Source organism: Dictyostelium discoideum (assembly GCF_000004695.1).
Source record: "Dictyostelium discoideum AX4 chromosome 2 chromosome, whole genome shotgun sequence".
NCBI lineage: Eukaryota > Evosea > Eumycetozoa > Dictyosteliales > Dictyosteliaceae > Dictyostelium > Dictyostelium discoideum.
The window spans coordinates 3,733,712-3,751,255 of NC_007088.5; the positions used below are offsets into that span (position 1 = coordinate 3,733,712).

At 23.1% G+C, this 17,544-nt stretch overlaps 9 protein-coding genes across 9 annotated transcripts in view; 7 read left to right on the plus strand and 2 right to left on the minus strand.

Moving 5' to 3' along the window:
• DDB_G0274067 (phosphatidylinositol-4-phosphate 5-kinase family protein) overlaps window positions 1-886 on the plus strand; it is a gene marked incomplete at both ends in the record, with an annotated part of 3,651 nt that extends 2,765 nt beyond the window's left edge. Inside the window, one exon of the mRNA XM_639300.2 lies at window positions 1-886. This exon is cut by the window's left edge and continues 401 nt beyond it. Coding sequence (XP_644392.2) covers window positions 1-886 — 886 coding nt within the window.
• A 233-nt stretch (window positions 887-1,119) lies between these two features.
• Window positions 1,120-2,340, minus strand: DDB_G0274069 (hypothetical protein; the record flags this gene model as incomplete). Its single annotated transcript, XM_639301.1, has 1 exon — window positions 1,120-2,340. One exon carries the CDS (start codon window positions 2,338-2,340, stop codon window positions 1,120-1,122), a length of 1,221 nt encoding a protein of 406 aa, XP_644393.1.
• A 552-nt stretch (window positions 2,341-2,892) lies between these two features.
• Window positions 2,893-3,342, plus strand: DDB_G0274071 (hypothetical protein; the record flags this gene model as incomplete). Its single annotated transcript, XM_639302.1, has 2 exons — window positions 2,893-3,027; window positions 3,136-3,342. The coding sequence occupies 2 exons, from the start codon at window positions 2,893-2,895 to the stop codon at window positions 3,340-3,342; spliced, it is 342 nt and encodes a 113-aa protein (XP_644394.1).
• A 204-nt stretch (window positions 3,343-3,546) lies between these two features.
• On the plus strand, window positions 3,547-4,683 carry DDB_G0274073 (hypothetical protein; the record flags this gene model as incomplete). The annotated part of the gene is made up of 1 exon (XM_639303.1): window positions 3,547-4,683. One exon carries the CDS (start codon window positions 3,547-3,549, stop codon window positions 4,681-4,683), a length of 1,137 nt encoding a protein of 378 aa, XP_644395.1.
• A 294-nt stretch (window positions 4,684-4,977) lies between these two features.
• DDB_G0274075 (SNF2-related domain-containing protein) lies at window positions 4,978-9,534 on the plus strand (the record flags this gene model as incomplete). The annotated part of the gene is made up of 1 exon (XM_639304.1): window positions 4,978-9,534. One exon carries the CDS (start codon window positions 4,978-4,980, stop codon window positions 9,532-9,534), a length of 4,557 nt encoding a protein of 1,518 aa, XP_644396.1.
• Window positions 9,535-10,015: 481 nt separating this feature from the next.
• On the plus strand, window positions 10,016-13,758 carry drnA-2 (dicer-like protein; the record flags this gene model as incomplete). The annotated part of the gene is made up of 2 exons (XM_639305.1): window positions 10,016-10,129; window positions 10,261-13,758. 2 exons carry the CDS (start codon window positions 10,016-10,018, stop codon window positions 13,756-13,758), a joined length of 3,612 nt encoding a protein of 1,203 aa, XP_644397.1.
• Window positions 13,759-14,023: 265 nt separating this feature from the next.
• dohh-2 (PBS lyase HEAT-like repeat-containing protein) lies at window positions 14,024-15,052 on the plus strand (the record flags this gene model as incomplete). The annotated part of the gene is made up of 2 exons (XM_639306.1): window positions 14,024-14,165; window positions 14,247-15,052. The coding sequence occupies 2 exons, from the start codon at window positions 14,024-14,026 to the stop codon at window positions 15,050-15,052; spliced, it is 948 nt and encodes a 315-aa protein (XP_644398.1).
• A 177-nt stretch (window positions 15,053-15,229) lies between these two features.
• On the minus strand, window positions 15,230-16,013 carry DDB_G0274081 (hypothetical protein; the record flags this gene model as incomplete). Its single annotated transcript, XM_639307.1, has 3 exons — window positions 15,230-15,499; window positions 15,581-15,866; window positions 15,973-16,013. The coding sequence occupies 3 exons, from the start codon at window positions 16,011-16,013 to the stop codon at window positions 15,230-15,232; spliced, it is 597 nt and encodes a 198-aa protein (XP_644399.1).
• Window positions 16,014-16,681: 668 nt separating this feature from the next.
• On the plus strand, window positions 16,682-17,483 carry DDB_G0274083 (hypothetical protein; the record flags this gene model as incomplete). Its single annotated transcript, XM_639308.1, has 3 exons — window positions 16,682-16,824; window positions 16,907-17,096; window positions 17,196-17,483. 3 exons carry the CDS (start codon window positions 16,682-16,684, stop codon window positions 17,481-17,483), a joined length of 621 nt encoding a protein of 206 aa, XP_644400.1.
• Window positions 17,484-17,544: the final 61 nt, after the last annotated feature.

Here is a 17,544-nt window from a genome sequence, read left to right on the forward strand (position 1 = left end):
TGAGCCAATTAAATCAATTCCACGTTTACTTTACTTTTTAGAGGATGTTGAAAATGTAACTAAATCAAATAATTTAAAGATTTCAAAATCTTTAAAGAAAGCATTCTCAACATTACCAAGATCTTGGTCTTTAGAAGATGTAGTTATAAATTTAGAAGATAATACACCAATAGTTTTAACAAGTTCAACTCCACCAATTATAACAAATAGTGGGAATAATATTAATAGTAATAATAATAATAATAATATTAATAATAATAATAATAATTCAACTAATAATGCAAATCATATTAATCATGGTTTATTAAGAGCATCAATGAATGGTAATAATAATAATAACAATAATAATAATAATGGTAGTAATATGTCAGTAAGTGCACCAACATCACCAACAATTCAATCATCAGTACCAACAATAAATACAACTGCAGCAACAACAACATCATCAACACCATCACCATTGTCACCAAATTATAATAGATTAAATATAAATTCAAAGAATAATAGTAGTGGTAGTTTAAAGACATGCTCACCAAGTGGTGGTGGTTACGTTCCAAATACTCCATTAGCTCAAAGATATCAAGGTGGTTATCTTTCAAATTGTTTTACTGTTAGTGAATCAAATAGTAATGGCAATAATAATAATAATAACAGCGGTAATGGAGTTCCACCAATTCCTTTAAATCCATTATCACCAAATTTCAGTAGTGGTAACAGCAATAATAATGATTATTATGAAATTTATTATATGGTTATATCAGATTTTTATTTACCACCAAAATTAGTTGCTGATAAAAAGAAAATTACAACTATTAAATTTAATAATAATCCCAATATATATTTAAAAAAGTTTTTATCAAATATTAAAGAAGTATTTAATCACTAATTGATTTAAAAAAAAAAACAAATTTAAAGAAAAAGAAAAAAAAAAAAAACATCAAATAATATCTATAAAAAAAAAAAAAAAAAAAATAATAAATAAATAAATAAAAAATAAAAAAAAAAAAAAAAAAAAAAAATATTGTATTTATATATATATTATATTTAGAAAAAAAAAAAAAAAAAAAAAAATGTTTTCTCCATCTTTTTATTTATTTAATTGATTAATAATTTTTTTATTTATTCAAAAACAACTTCAGAAACAAAATAAGTATCAATTGGAGCAGGATTACAAATACGAGCTAAACTTTCAAATATTCTAAAACCAGTGAGTGGAACTATACCTTTATAAAAGTAAGATAAACCATTATGATGATAAAGTTGAATTGCTAAAGTGATTGGATTTATTGCAGCTGGCACTTCAACACCTTGAATATATGAAGAGATTAATTGACTTGGATAACAGGATGACAAGACATAGAGTGGTGCAGTTAAGGCTGATTTAATGATTGATGTTGATATAACATTTGTAAGTAAATAAGATGAATACTTTATGAATGGATTAATGGTGTCTTGTCTTTCTTCAACGTAATTCTTTAATTTCAATGTTGAAAAATTTACAAATTTTCTAATTTGTTGAGATGCAATCATTAATGGAATTACATAAATTGCACCATAATATAAATTACTTAATGAGAATGAGTCAAAGATACTATTAGATCTAAATGATACTTTGGTGAGTTCTGAAACACCATTTCTATTAATAAATGATTTAATAACATCTGCAACACCCATTGATAATGGTGATAGAATTAAACAATCCATTATCATTTTAACTGGATATGCTGTGAGTAAATGAGTGAGTTTATCAATGAATAATAATACTGGTTCGTCGTTATCTTCTTGATTTTTTCCTTTGGTGGTACTACCATCAATGAGTTTTTTAGAGAGTCCTAATAAAATCACTCTTAAGAATTCAATAGAAATGGTTGAAATGTTGAATATGAAACCACGGTAGAATCCTCTAACACCTTTGAGTGAATAGAGTACTTTAACCATTTCATTGGTATCTTTAATAGTTAGTGTGAATGGTGAATTTGCTAAAATTGATACATTTTGGAATGGAGTTGCTAATAATCTACAAAGGCTTGATAATAATCCAGTTTTAACATTTTTTAATGATTCAGCTAATTTCTTTTCTTGGATATCGGCTCTGGCTAAATATTCGTCATAGGCATTTCTATATTTTTCAGTACCTAATATTTTGAATGCATTTTCAATGGCTTCTATCTCTTTTGTAGTTTTAGTTTCTTCACTAACTAATTCATTATACTTTTTTTCAATTTTCTTTTTATCATCTTGAATTGTTGATTCTAAAACTTTATATGGGTCTCCAGTTTTTAATAAACTTTCTAATTCTCTAAATTCACTTTCACTTAATGGATTTTGAAATTCTGACATATTTGGTATTTTGCGCAAATTGAAAAATAAAAAATGATTTAAAAAAACGAGTGAATTTATTAAAAAAAAATAGAAAAAAATAAAAAAAATAAAAAAAATTTTGCCAAACAAAAAAAAAAAAATTTGGCAAATCAACACATAATTATTATTTTTTAGGATAATTATTTGAAAAATATTCTTATACTTTCAAAAATTGATTGATTGATTGGCAAGATCTTCAAAAAAAAAAAAAAAAATTAAAAAAACTAAAAATAAAAATAAAAATTATTAGTCAATTTTAGTTCAAATAAAAAAAAAAAAAAAACAAAAAATAGTTGGAGTTGTTTTTAAAACATCCACTATTTAATATTTTAATTTTTTCAAATTATATTAATAAATAAAAACACCACACCAAAACACCTTGCAAAAACAAGGTATATAAAAATAAAAAAATAAATAAAAAAAAAAAAAAAAAAAAAATTTGAACAAATTTTTTTTTTTCTCTTTTTTTTTTTTTTTTTTTTTTTTTTTTCAAAAATTCATAAAAATCATTACAAAGAGAGATATAATAAAATGGAAAATCAAAACAATATATCAATACAAGATGTAATGTCTAAACCGACAGAATCAGAAACTAGTTTCACTAGTGATTTTAAAAAATCATTGAAAAATTTTGGTGTCTCTGATCAAGGTATTAGTTTATTAGATGTATGAATTATTATTATTTTTTATTTTTTTATTTTTTATTTTTTAAAACATTTTTAATGATAATAAAAACTCACATTAATAAAATATATATATAAATAAAATTAATAGAAAGATGATGATTTATTTAAAAGATTTGTAACAAGAGATGAAATTGAAAAACAAAATGCATTTTTATTAAAGCAAGGTGATTATTTTACAAAATCGGTGGAATTGGAAGAAGAAAATATTTTCCTAAAAGAAAAAATTGAAAAATTAGAAAAAGAAATTCAAATTCAAAATGAAATCATCTTAAAATTAAGAAATGAAAAAAAATAACTACATGTAAAAAAAAAAAAAAAACAATAAAATAAAATTATAATAAAATAATGTGTAAATATGAAATTTAATCAAAAATAAAAAAAATAAAAATAAAAATAAAAATAAAAATAAAAATAATTTTCAAAAAAACGACTGTTTTTTTTTTTTTTTTCATTTTTTTTTCATTCCTTTAATTTAAGACTGTGTGTTTAAATAAAAAAAATGGAGACACCTACAACATCAACCAATACAGAAAATAATAATAATAAAAATAATGACAATATAGATATAAATAGAGATACAAATAAAGATATAGATGAAAATAAAAACACCACCACTACCACTACCACCACAACAGATTCAGAAACAACAACAACAGTAACATTAGAAAATAAAGAAGAGGAAGTATTATCAAAGAATCAAAAAAAAAGATTACTTAAAACAGCAAAATGGGAACAATATAAAGATCAAAAGAAACAATATATGAGAGAGAAAAAGAAAGAAAATTTAAAAAAGAGAAAAGAGACAATGACATCTGAAGAGAAGTTAGAGAGAAGTAGAGTGAAACAATTGAAAAAGAGAGGACCCGATGTTGGCACATTAGAGGGCCACATTTTATTTGATTTCGAAATGGAGCAACATATGTCAGAAAAGGAAAAGAAATCATTAATCACTCAAATGACATTTTTACATGGTTTCAATAAAATCTCAAGTAAACCAATGAACTTATACGCAACTGGTGTTACCGATGAGATTAAATCAATGTTAGAGAAATCATCACCATTTAAAATGTTGACACAATATAAAGAGACTTATTTGGAGAAATTCGAAAAGGCGGATTTGGTGTACCTGACTTCCGATTCACCAAATGTAATCCAAGAATTAGACCTATCAAAGAAATACATCGTTGGTGCAATCGTTGATCATAATAGATTAAAAGGTATCACCTATGAGAAAGCTCAAAAACAAGGTATTGCTCATGCTCAATTACCAATTGGTGAATATATTCAAATGGCAAGCAGAAAAGTTTTAGCTGTAAATCATGTCTTTCAAATTATAAATGAATTTTTAGTAGTTGGTAATTGGAAAGATGCTTTTGAAAAAGTTATTCCAAAAAGAAAATTTCAAGAATTGGGTAGAAAAAAAAGATTAAAATTAAAAAAACAATTACAACAAAAAGAGAATGGTAAATTAAAAGATAATGAAGAAGAAGAAGAGGATGATGATGATGATGATGATTATGATGATGATGATGATGATGATGAAGAAGGAGATGACCAAATAAATGAAAAAGATCAAAAAAATTGTAAAGAAAATAGTGATGAAAAAATTACTAAAAAAGATAACGAAACAAATTAATATTTAATTTAATGGAAAATAAAGAAAGAAATAATAAACAATTATCTGAAACCTTTTTTTTTTTTTTTTTTCATTTAAATTTTACTTATTTATTCTAAAAATAAAATTTTCGGAAATTTTTTTTTTTTTTAAATAAGCACACACCAAAAAAAAAAAAAAAAAAAAAAAAAAAATAAATGAAATTGTTTTTTATAATTTTTTTTAAAATTTTTTTTTTTTTTCTTTCTTTTTTTCACCATTTAATACACCAATCGCTTTGTGTGTTTATATTTAAAAAAAAACTATATAGAAAAAATGGATTATACTGATAATAATAATAGTAATAGTAATAATAATAGTAATAATAGTAATAATAATAATAATAATAATAATAATAATAATAATAATAATAATAATAATAATAATAATAATAATAATAATAATAGTAATTCAGTAACAGAAGTTTTATTAAAATATCATGAATCGTTGATGACCTATCCTGAATCATATATATTTCTATATGATACTATTAGAGTACCAATATATTTTTTAAATCAACCAAATTGTCCATTTAAATTTTCAAACACCAGAGATTACCTTTGTTTATTCAATCAAGAGAATGACTCTATCAATGAAGATATAGGTGTTACACCACCAACTTTAATAACAACAATATTGGAAGAAACTGAAACTATTAAAGTTAAAATTGAGAATGATTTATTTACATTATTAAATGAAATTAAAAATCAAATAAACAACAATAATAATAATAATAATAATAAAAATGATGAAGATGATAATGATAATGATGATAATAATAATAAAATGACATTATTAGAATATATAAATAGAGTTAGAATGATATTTCAAATTTGGAATATTAGAAAGATATTGGATGATGGTATAACAGTTGATGAACAGTCTATTATTGTTTCAGATAAATCTATAGTACAAAGAATTAGTAGTTTAATGATTGATAAAGTTAATAATGATGTTGATACTTTAAAAAAAGCATTATCAAGTCATAAAAAAAGAAAACAAAATTATTCTAATCAAATTTTTAAAACAAAATCATCATTACCATTACCAAGACAACAACAACAATTATTATTATTACCACCATCACATGACAATCATGAAGAGGAGATCGAGGAGGTCGAGCAGGAAGAATATGATATTCAACAACAACAACAACAACAACAACAACAACAACAACAACAACAACAACAACAACAACAACAACAACAACAACAACAACAACAACAACAACAACCACAACCACAACAAAAAAGAACAAAAAAAATGAAAACAACAAATACTGAAACACCACCACAAACACAGCAACAACCACAACCACAACAACCACCGCCACCACAAACACAGCAACAGCAACAACAACCACAACCACAATCACAAACACAAATACAAATACAATTACAACAACCAGAATCATCAGAATCATCAGAATCATCAGCAGCATCAAAACAATTATCAATAGTAAAAGTAAAGAAAACTAGAGAAGAGAAACCAAGTAAAAAAACTAAAAAAGTATTAAATAAAGAGAAAAGATTAAAATTTGAAAAACAAAAATTTGAAGGTGTACCAGATAATGAAAAGGGTAAATATAGTTTTGAATATATTTTAGATCAAATACCATCACCAGGTGAAGGTACAACTGATGATGAAATTAGATTAATTCAAGATCCTTACTTTTTACATGAGTCAAAGAAATTATTTAAATTTCAAAAATTATCAGTTAGAAAAATGTTAGAACGTGAAACTTGTCCAAAACAATTTCCAAATCCACTTTGGACAGTTATCAATAATAATAATGATAATGATGATAATAATATTGAAAAAGAAATTGAAATTGAAAATGTAATTGATAAGAAAAGAATGAAAATTAAAAGTATGGAAGAATTTCCAAAATGTGACGATGTTAGAGGTGGAATTTTATGTCAAGGTATGGGTACAGGTAAAACTATAATTTGTATAGCATTGATATTGAGTACATTAGGATCACAATCTAAATCACCAGTTAGTAATCCAATTTATCCACCATTGAATCCAATAGTTACAACAGATGATGATGATGATGATGATGATGATGATGATATGACAATAACAAAGACAACAAAAATACCATCACTATACTCAATTTTAAAGAGAAAATTAAAAATTAGTGGATACCCATTTGGATCAGATTATAGAATACCACAATCTATTAGAGATGATATTGATCAATTGGCAAATACAAGATTTCAATTGATTAGACAATCATCAGCAGAGAGAAGAATTACAACAAAGTCAAGTTCAATCATTAAATTTAGAAATTTAATTTGTTCATCTGGTACATTATTAATTGTACCAAATCAAATCATAAAGCAATGGCAATTTGAAATTATGTTACATAGTAAAATCAAATATTTAGTTATTGAAAATACTGATAAATTAATACCACCACCATCAGAATTAATCAAATATGATGTTGTATTAATTACAAATTGGAGATTAAGTAATTTAAAACAATTTAATCCAACAACTTTATTCAATGATAATGATGATGAATATTCTTCAATTGATAATGACCAATATGTTGGTGCTGGTGCTGGTGCAAGTAATAGTGGTAGTGGTAGTGGTAATAATAGTGGTGAAGATAGTGAATTTATTGATATTTCAATTAAATCAATATTTCAAATTAATTGGTTAAGAATTATAATTGATGAAGGTCATGTAATTGGTAATGGTAATACTAATTTATCAGATAATAGTTCATGGTTAATGTCAGAGAGGAAATGGGTTTGTAGTGGTACACCAATTTCAAGTTCAGTATTACAAACTGAATTAATTAATTTTAAATCAATTTGTAGTTTTCTTTCAATTCAACCATTTAATCAATCTGTTGGTTATTTTAATGCATTGATTTCAAATCCAGTTAATAATTTCAAAATTCAAGGTATTGAAAGAATTTGTGAGATTATGAATCGAATAGCAGTGAAAACTCCTCATAATGAAATTCAAGAACAAATTGATTTACCTCCATTGTCTGTTAAAGTGGTTCAATTGGAGATGAATGATAATGAGAAATTGAAATACAATGAATTGGTAACACTAATTCAAGTGAATCTTTTAGCATCACAATACACTGGCAAGGATTCATTCACTCATGCCGATAATCAGCCATTGGCATTACAAGCATTTACAAATTTAAGAAAAGCTTGTTTCAATTGTCAACCTTTAAAAGAAAAAGAAAGAAAAGATGTTCGTGAAAATATTGAAACTGCTTTATTAAAATCTGATCAAATTATACCAAGATCTGATAAATTAAAATTATTACAAATTTATAAATATTATGAATTGGTTAGTTTAAAATTATCAATTTCACAACAAACTAATAATAATAATAATAATCAAAATAATAATAATCAAAATAATTTTAAATTTGAAACTTTTGATTTTTCAAATTTTTATTTTTATAAACCTGATCCAATCATAACTAATAATAATAATAATAATAATAATAATAATAATAATAATAATAATAATAATAATAATAATAATAATAATAATAATGATGATGATGATGATTCAAATACAACTTTAACCACTGAAATTACACCTTTTATACAACAAAATTCAACAACATTATCTATTTCAAATTCAGATACAACTTTACCAAAATTAAGAACTTTAGTATCTTCAACAACAACAACCACTTCTACTAGTTGCAGTAATACACAATCATCATCATCATCATCATTATCATCATCACCAACAACATCACCAATTTTAAAATCAAAACCAAGAGTACAATTTAAACTAACAGAGGAAGAAGAAGAAAAAGAAAGAAAAAGATTAGAAGAAGAACAAGTTGAAAAAGAAGAAAGGTTAGCTAAAGAAAGAGAAAGAAAAGAACAACAAGAACAACAATTACAAGATGGACAACAAGATCAAGATCAAATGAATACTGAAGATATTAATCAAAATAATCAAAATAATCAAAATAATCAAAATAATTTACAAGTTGAAATTTATAAAGAACCAAAATTAATTGATTGTGCAAAATTAGAATATTTAATAATGAGATTAAAAGAAATTGTTGAAATCGGTGAAAAGTGTATAGTTTTTAGTGCATTCAATGATACTTTAAAGGACATAGTTTGGACAGTTAGTAGGATACCAGAGTTATCAAGAGTTTATAAAATTTATATGACAGAGTTAACTTTGAAACAGAGAGCTAATATCGTATCGGATTTTCAAACTAAAGATTCAGAATTTAATATTATCATTATGAATTCAGATTTGGCTGCATATGGTTTAAATATTACCGCTGCAAATCATATCATCTTTGTTGATCCAATTTGGTTCGCTTCAAAGGAACAACAATCAATTAAACGTTCTCATCGTATTGGTCAAACTAAACCTGTATTCGTTGAAAAGTTAATCATTGAAAACTCTTGTGAACAACAATTAATTAATATTAATAATGAATTATCAATATTGAAAAATAATAATAACAATAATACAAAGCAACAAGAAAATGATTCAGCTCAAAAATTATTATTACCCTCAACAACAACAACTACAACTACAACAACAACAACTACAAATTCTGAAAATACTGGAACTTCAATTCATCCATCAAAATTACAATTATTAGATTTAAATAATAATAATAATAATAATAATAATCGTGTAAAGGATGAATTTTTATTTGCAAAAGAAAGAAAAGAAGAAAATGAAAGAAAGATAACATCACTTTTAACAAATTTAAATGTAATTCCATCAAATGATTTCTCAACTGTGACTGAAGATGAATTCGATCAATTTATGGAGATGTTAGAAAGAAAATATCAAAATGATAATAATTAACCCAATAATTGTTTTTTTTTTTTTTTATCCCAAAATCACTGATCTTAGATCATCCTTTTTTTTTTTTTTTTTTATTCATAATCACTGATCTTAGATCAATCTTTTTTATTTTTGTTATTTTCTTTTTTTTTTTTTTTTTTTTGTAACGGGTTACAAAAACTTAAAAAATTAATAAAAATAGACGTGTCCAAAATCACATACATTATTTTAATTAATTTTTTTTTTTGATATAATTTTTTTTTTTTCCTATTTAAAAATTTTTTTTTCATTTTTTTAATTTCATTTTTTCCCAAAACACTTTTTTTTTTTTTTTCAAATATTCATTTTTTAAAAATTAGTAATACATACATATAATAATAATAATAATAATAATAATAATAATAATAATAATAATAATAATAATAATAATAATAATAATAATAATAATAATAATAATAATAATAATAATAATAATAATAATAATAATAATAATAATAATAATATGATTGTGAATTCAAGGTCTTTATTAAATGAATTCCTTCAAAAATATAAAATTGGTCCTACACCTGTATTTTCTACAAAGAATGAAGGTTTAGATCATGATCCCTTTTTTACAGTACTTATTAAATTTTATTATTATTATTATTATTATTATTATTATTATTATTATTATTATTATTATTATTAATTATTATTATTATTGGTATTTATTTATTAACTAATCTAAATTTCTATAAAAATAAATAGACAACTTGCATTTATTTAGGTCATGAATTTGTTTCAACAAAAAAAAAGAGTAAAAAAGAAGCAGAAGCAGATTGTTCACAACTTGTATTAGATTTTTTAGAAAAAAGACAAACTCAGCAACAACCTCAACAACAACAATTTCAAAATCAAACTCTACCAATTCCAAAACTTTATCAACTTTTAAATCAACAGCCTCAAATTCAAACTCAAACTCAACCTCAACGACCAATATCTCCAACAATTAGATTACCTATTTCACCAACATTATCACCAAGTAGTGAAACACAATTTGAAATGAATAACCCTTTTCTACAACAACAACAACAACAACAACAACAACAACAACAACAACAACAACAACACCTACAACAACAAAATCAACAACAACTAATACAACAAATATTACAACTACAACAACAGACAGAACAACAAAGAATACAAAAACTAAAACATGCATTCTCACAACCACAATCACCACTACAACTACACTCACTACTACCACAACCACAACCGCAACAACAACAACAACAACAACAACAACAACAACAACAACAACAACAACAACAACAACAACAACAACAACAACAACAACAACAACAACAACAACAACTACAACAACAACTACAACAACTACAACAACTACAACAACTACTACTACAACAACAACAACAACAACAACAACAACAACAACAACAACAACAACAACAACAACAACAACAACAACAACAACAACAACAACAGATAGAACAACAGATAGAACAACCACAACTACAACCACTACAACAACCACAACTACAACCACTACAACAACCACAACTACAACAACTGCAACAACCACAACTACAACAACTACAACTACAACTACAACAACAACAACAACAATTAGATCAATTTTTGAAACAGCAACTTATTTTAGAACAAAAGCTAGATAAAATTTCAAAACAATTGGATAGGTTAGATAATACTACTTTTTCATCTATTTTTGAATCAATGAATTCGCTTCATGATAATCTTAAAATTTTAATTAACAATAAAAAAAATAATAAAAATAATAATAACAACAACAATAGTGGTAGCATTGATATAAATAACAATAATAATAATAATAATAATAACAGTGATTCCAATAGTATTAATAGCAAAATAGATTTTGATAATAATAAAATAAATAGAAATGCTTTAGAAGGTGATAATAATAATAATAATAATATTATTATCGGAATGTCAGGTCTCTCATTAACAAAGTCTGTAAATCTATTGGATGAACTTGCAAATGCAAAAAAAAATAAAAATAAAAATAATATTATCACAGAGGATTATAGTCTTGATGATAAAAAAAACAATAATGAAAGTACAAGTACAACTACAACTACAATAGCACTATCATCACCAAGTGATCAAGAATATAAAAATAATAAAGAAAAAAAAGTTGAAACAATAACAACAGCAACAACTACAGCGACAACAACAAAAACAGCAATTACATCAAGTATAGTAAAAGTTAAACCACCAAAGAAAATTAGAGAAAAAGGATTTAAAAGGATAAGAGACAAATTATTTAATTCAAATAATATAACAGAAATCACAGAATTATATGTTTATAAAATTATAATTTCAAATCCACCAAATATAATTAAATTTGAACATCAAGAAAAAGAATATGAATTCTCTAGTGAATTTTTATTATTCTCTATTAATAAATTACCAACTTTACCAGTGATTCATGTTTCAAATCTTGCAAATGATCATTTTGGTGTTGCAATTACAAATTTATTTGATGATCAACAACAACCAACTAAAATCCAATTAAAGAAAATTGAATTTGAAAAATTAATAACAATTCATAATTCATTCTTTTCAAAATTATTATGTCAAAAATATTTAAAAGTTAAAGATATAACAAATGAAAATAATTTTAATAATAGTCATTTAGTGATACCAAATATCAATGAAAACTATACAGATTTTAATAGATTATTTGATGATTTATTAAATTTATTCGATTTTGAATCAATTGAAGAACAAGATTTAACAATGGAAAGAATTAATCAACTTTGTAATGATAGAATCGTACTAAGTGATTATGGTGAATATTTCAATTGTCAATCAATTAGTGAAAATAGTGAAAAGAAATTACTTTTAGATTGTTTTCATTCAAGAGGTAAAAATGATAAAGAATATTGGATATCTAAATATATTGTATTCTTTGATAGTAATGGTAAATTTGAAAAACCAAATGATTGGAAATTAAAAAAACAAATCAATAATAATAATAATGATAATGATAATGATAATGGTTTAGAAGAAACAATAATAATAAATAATGAACCACCATTAGATTTAAAAGATTATCAAAGAAATTCAAAAATTTTAAGAAAGAATCCACTAGAAGTTGTAGTCGTTGGATTCCCATGTTTTGTTGGATTATTAGGTAAATTTGGTGTTTTACCATTAATTTGTGAATTGAAATGGAATTTAAAAGTATTGAAATTTATAAATGAATCAAACTATATTAAAGATATAGTTTGTAAATTTAAAAACAATACAAACAATCAAGTATTGAGAGAAGTTTTAACTCATCCATCAACAAAAGTAATTAGTGAACGTAAACCAATTGAAAAAGATCAATTTCAATCCTATAGACCATTTATGAAGGATTATCAACGTTTAGAGTTTTTAGGTGACTCAGTTTTAAAAATCACTTCATCTCTATATTTATTTAAAAAATTCGATAATGAAGGTGAAGGTTTATTATCAAAGAAAAGAGAATTCTACACAAAGAATGAATATTTAACTGAATTATCAAGAAGAATCGGTTTCGATTATATCTTACGTATTACAACCATTGGTGATCATTCAAAACCTCATGCTGATTTAATTGAAGCTTTCATTGGTGCAATTTATATTGAATGTGGTTTTAAAGATTCATTTGATTGGATTATTAAATGGATTTTTGATAATAGTTATTATGGTAGTGATAATAAAATTTATGGTGGTGGTGGTGGTGGTAGTGAAATCAATAATAATGATGAATTACCAATTATTGAAGATAATTTAATTAATTATAAATATTATGATCAAATTAATCAATATTTAAATTCAACAGATTTTAATGATCAAACAAATGAATTAGTTTCAAATGATCATTTCTATTCAAATCAAAATAATAATAATAATACAAATTTCTCTGAAAGATTAGAATTTTTAGGTGATGCAGTTTTAGATTTCATTGTTGCAGATTATCTCTTTTCAAAATATAAAGAACAACAAGAAGGTTACTTGACAGAATCAAAATCTAAATTAGTGAATAATGAAAATTTATCAAAAATTTTAAAATCAAATAAAAATATATTCTCTCCAAGTCAACAAGATTCATTTAAACATTTCTCTGTAAAAAGAATGGGTGATCATATTGAATCATATATTGGTGGTTTTTATCTAAAATTTGGTTTTGAAAAAACTAAAAATAGAGTTTATAAACTTTTTGATTTAAAATAAATAAAAATAAATAAATAAATAAATAAATAATAAATAAATAAATAAAAAAAAAAAAAAAAAATAAAAAAAAAAAATTAAGATATTTTATTCATATCCGATATTTTTGAAAAAAAAAAAAAAAAGTTTTGAAAAAAACGATTATTTCGTTTTTTTCAATTTTTTTCTCATTTTTCCCATTTTTTTTTTTTTTTTTTTTTTTTTTTATGGGTTGTGAAATTAATAACACTCTTTTAATCAATCTAAAAATATATATAAATAAATAACCATGGTTGTTGTTACTGAAGAAATTGTAAATGGATTAAAAGAAACATTAACAGATGTTTCACAACCAATTGCTAAAAGATTTAGATCATTATTTACATTAAGAAATTTAAATGGACCATTATGTATTGATGCTATGGCTAGTGGTAAGGTTTTATTAAATATAAATAAATGAATAAATAATATTAATATTAATATTAATTTAATTAATTAATTATAATTTTTAGCATTAAATGATAAATCAGCATTATTAAGACATGAAATTGCATATTGTTTAGGACAAATGGAAGATGAATATGCATTAAAAGTTTTAATTGATTTAGTAAAGAATAGTGATGAACATCCAATGGTACGTCATGAAGCAGCAGAGGCATTAGGAGCAATTGGTAGTGAAAGTGCTCATAAAACATTGAAAGAGTATTCAAATGATCCAGTTAGAGAGGTTAGTGAAACTTGTCAATTGGCATTATCAAGAGTTGAATGGTATGAAAAGAATAAACCAGAAACAGAAGAGGATAAAATGTATATGTCAGTAGACCCAGCTCCACCACTTAAAAAAGGATCTGTTAGCAGAGACGAATTAAGATCAAAATTTTTAGATTCAAATTTAGATATTTTCAATCGTTATAGAGCATTATTTTCATTACGTGATATTGGTGATGAACAATCTGTTCTCGCCTTATGCGATGGTTTAAAAGATCAATCTTCAGCTTTACTCAGACATGAGGTTGCCTTTGTTTTAGGTCAATTACAACATCGTGTAGCTATTGATCCATTAACAACTTGTGTTTTAGATGAATCTGAAAATGCAATGGTACGTCATGAAGCTGCTGAAGCTTTGGGCGCAATCGCTTCAACTGAAACTATCCCATTATTAGAGAAATTATTACAAGATAAAGAACCAATCGTTAGTGAATCTTGTGCTGTAGCTTTAGATGTAACTGAATATTTTAATAATACTGAATCTTTTCAATATGCTGATGGTATTAAAATTTTATTAGAAAAGAATTTGGTTGACCAACAACAAAAATAAATTTTTTAAAATAAAATATAAAATATAAAATATAAAATATAAAATATATAAAAAAAAAAAAAAATTTAAAATATAATATATATAAATTTATTTATTTATTTATTTAAAAAATAATAATAATTTAAAATTATTTTTTTTTTTTTTTTTTTTTTTTTTTATAATGGTGATGAAAACAGTTTAAAATTTAGTTTCTGGTCTTTCTTTAATATATTTTGCTACACCTTCATTTGATTCAAAAAATTTCTTTAATTCAGCGATTTTTGGATACTTTTCATCTGATAATTCACTGGATAAGGCTGCTTCCCCTCTGAATCTAATGTAATCAAAACCAACATAAACATATAAATCAGCTAATGTAACTGATGATCCAACTAAGAATCCAGTTTCTTGTAATTTCTTTTCAAATGAACCAAAGTATTTTTCATAAAGTTTTTGGAGTTTTTCTGGCTAAAAAATTTTGAATAGTTTTATTTGTTAGTATTAATATTTATTTTTTTTAATAAAAAAAAAAAAAAAAAAAAAACTTACAACTGGATTATTAAAAGCTGGGAAAATATCAGCGTGAATTGCAGTAACAATTTGATCAACTAAAAATTCTTCTTCAAGATTTTTACCCATAAAGTTGTGTTTTTTGGCAATGTATCTTGCAATGGTAGATGATTGTGTAAGAACAAAATCACCATCACGATAAATTGGTAATTGACCATATGGAAGAGTTGCACGAAGGGCATCTGAAATTTCAGTAACTGTAATATTTTCATATGGAATTCCAAGATAACTTAATAAAACACGAGAGAATTGACCTAATCCACGACTATAATTTTTTAAAATAATAATAATTAATAATTTATTTTATTTTTATTTTTATTTTTATTTTTATTTTTATTTTTACTCTATTTTTATATAATTTTAAAATTTACCCTTGGAAATAAGTTAAACTTGGGACTGATGATGTTGACATTTCAAATATTTAGTTTAGTTTTTTGTTTGTTTGTTTTGTTTAATTAATAATTTTTTGTTTTAATGAAAATAAAAAAAAAAAAATTTTCTATTTATAATTTTTTAAAAATAAACACCAGTTTTAATAAATAAAATTTGTGCAACCTTACAAAAAGCTTCTGACACATAATATAATCGATACAATCACCACATTAAATTTTAAAAAATAGATATTTTTGAAATTTCTATTTTTGAAAATTTAGTGGTGACAATTTAACTATTCACAAAAAAAAAGAACACCCTTCGAATAAAAATTAATAAAAGATATTTTTTTAAAAATTTTCTCGAACAATATATATATATTATGGGATAACATTCTTACATTTTGATTTTTTAATTTTGTTTTTCTTTTTTTTTTTTTTTTTTTTTTTTTTTTTTCACCCTTTAATAAAAAAAAAAAATTAATATCTTTTTTTTTTCAAGAGAAAATTACTGGTAATAATTAAAATGGATATATGATATTATTTATCTTATTATATTATTGTTTTTAATTTTAAACAAATCAATTTTTTTTTTTTTTTTTTTTTTTTTTTTTTTTTAATTTCATTTTTTTTTTTTTTTTTTTTTTCATTTTAATTTTAATTTTATTGAATTCAATCAAAAAAAAAAAAAAATCAAAGAAAAAGTCAAATGGAGGATATTGAAATAAATTTATCTAAAGACAAAAAAAAAGAGTTTACTCAACTTTTAGAAAGTACAACACCAACTGATAAACTTGCTTTATTTTTTAATTTACAAGAACAAAGAGTACTTATTTCAAATCAATTTACAAGGTATTTTTTTTTTTTTTTTTTTTCAAAATTTTAATATGCACTAATTTTTTTTTTTTAAAAAACAATTTCATTTTACAATTAGTAATTTTAAAAAATTTTTAAAAGATCAAAATATTGAAGAATACAATAAAGGTTGTCAATCAATTACAACTCAATTATCAAGTATAGGTGAAGAGATTATTCAAATACAAGAATCATTATCAACAACAAATCCTGAATGGTCAAAGATTATATCTGAAGTTAGAGAGAATGAAAAAACAAAGTTTATATTAGTAGGTATAAAAATAATAGTTAAAGTTTATTTTTGTTTTTTTTAATTTTATTTTTATTATTTCTAAACATTTTTTTTATGATTTGTTATTTTTATTTAGACAGCACAAAATCAAGTTTTAAAAGTAGAGATTGATAATAGCCAACAATTAACATCAAATAAACCAAATGAAAAACCAGCAGCAGGTAGTTGTTTCTATGAACATATTGAAAAATGTGAAAGTCAAATTAATGAAAATAGATTAAAGATTAATGATTGTATAGATACTATCAATGAAAAGTTAGAAATTTTAAAATATGATTTAAATGAAGCATTCGCTGGTTTAAATACTGATACAAGTAAAGAAAATCAATCTAATCATTCTCATCATCACCATGATCATAAATAAAATTTTTGTTCAAAAAAAAAAAAAAATAAATAAAAATAAAAAAAATAAAAATAAATATAAA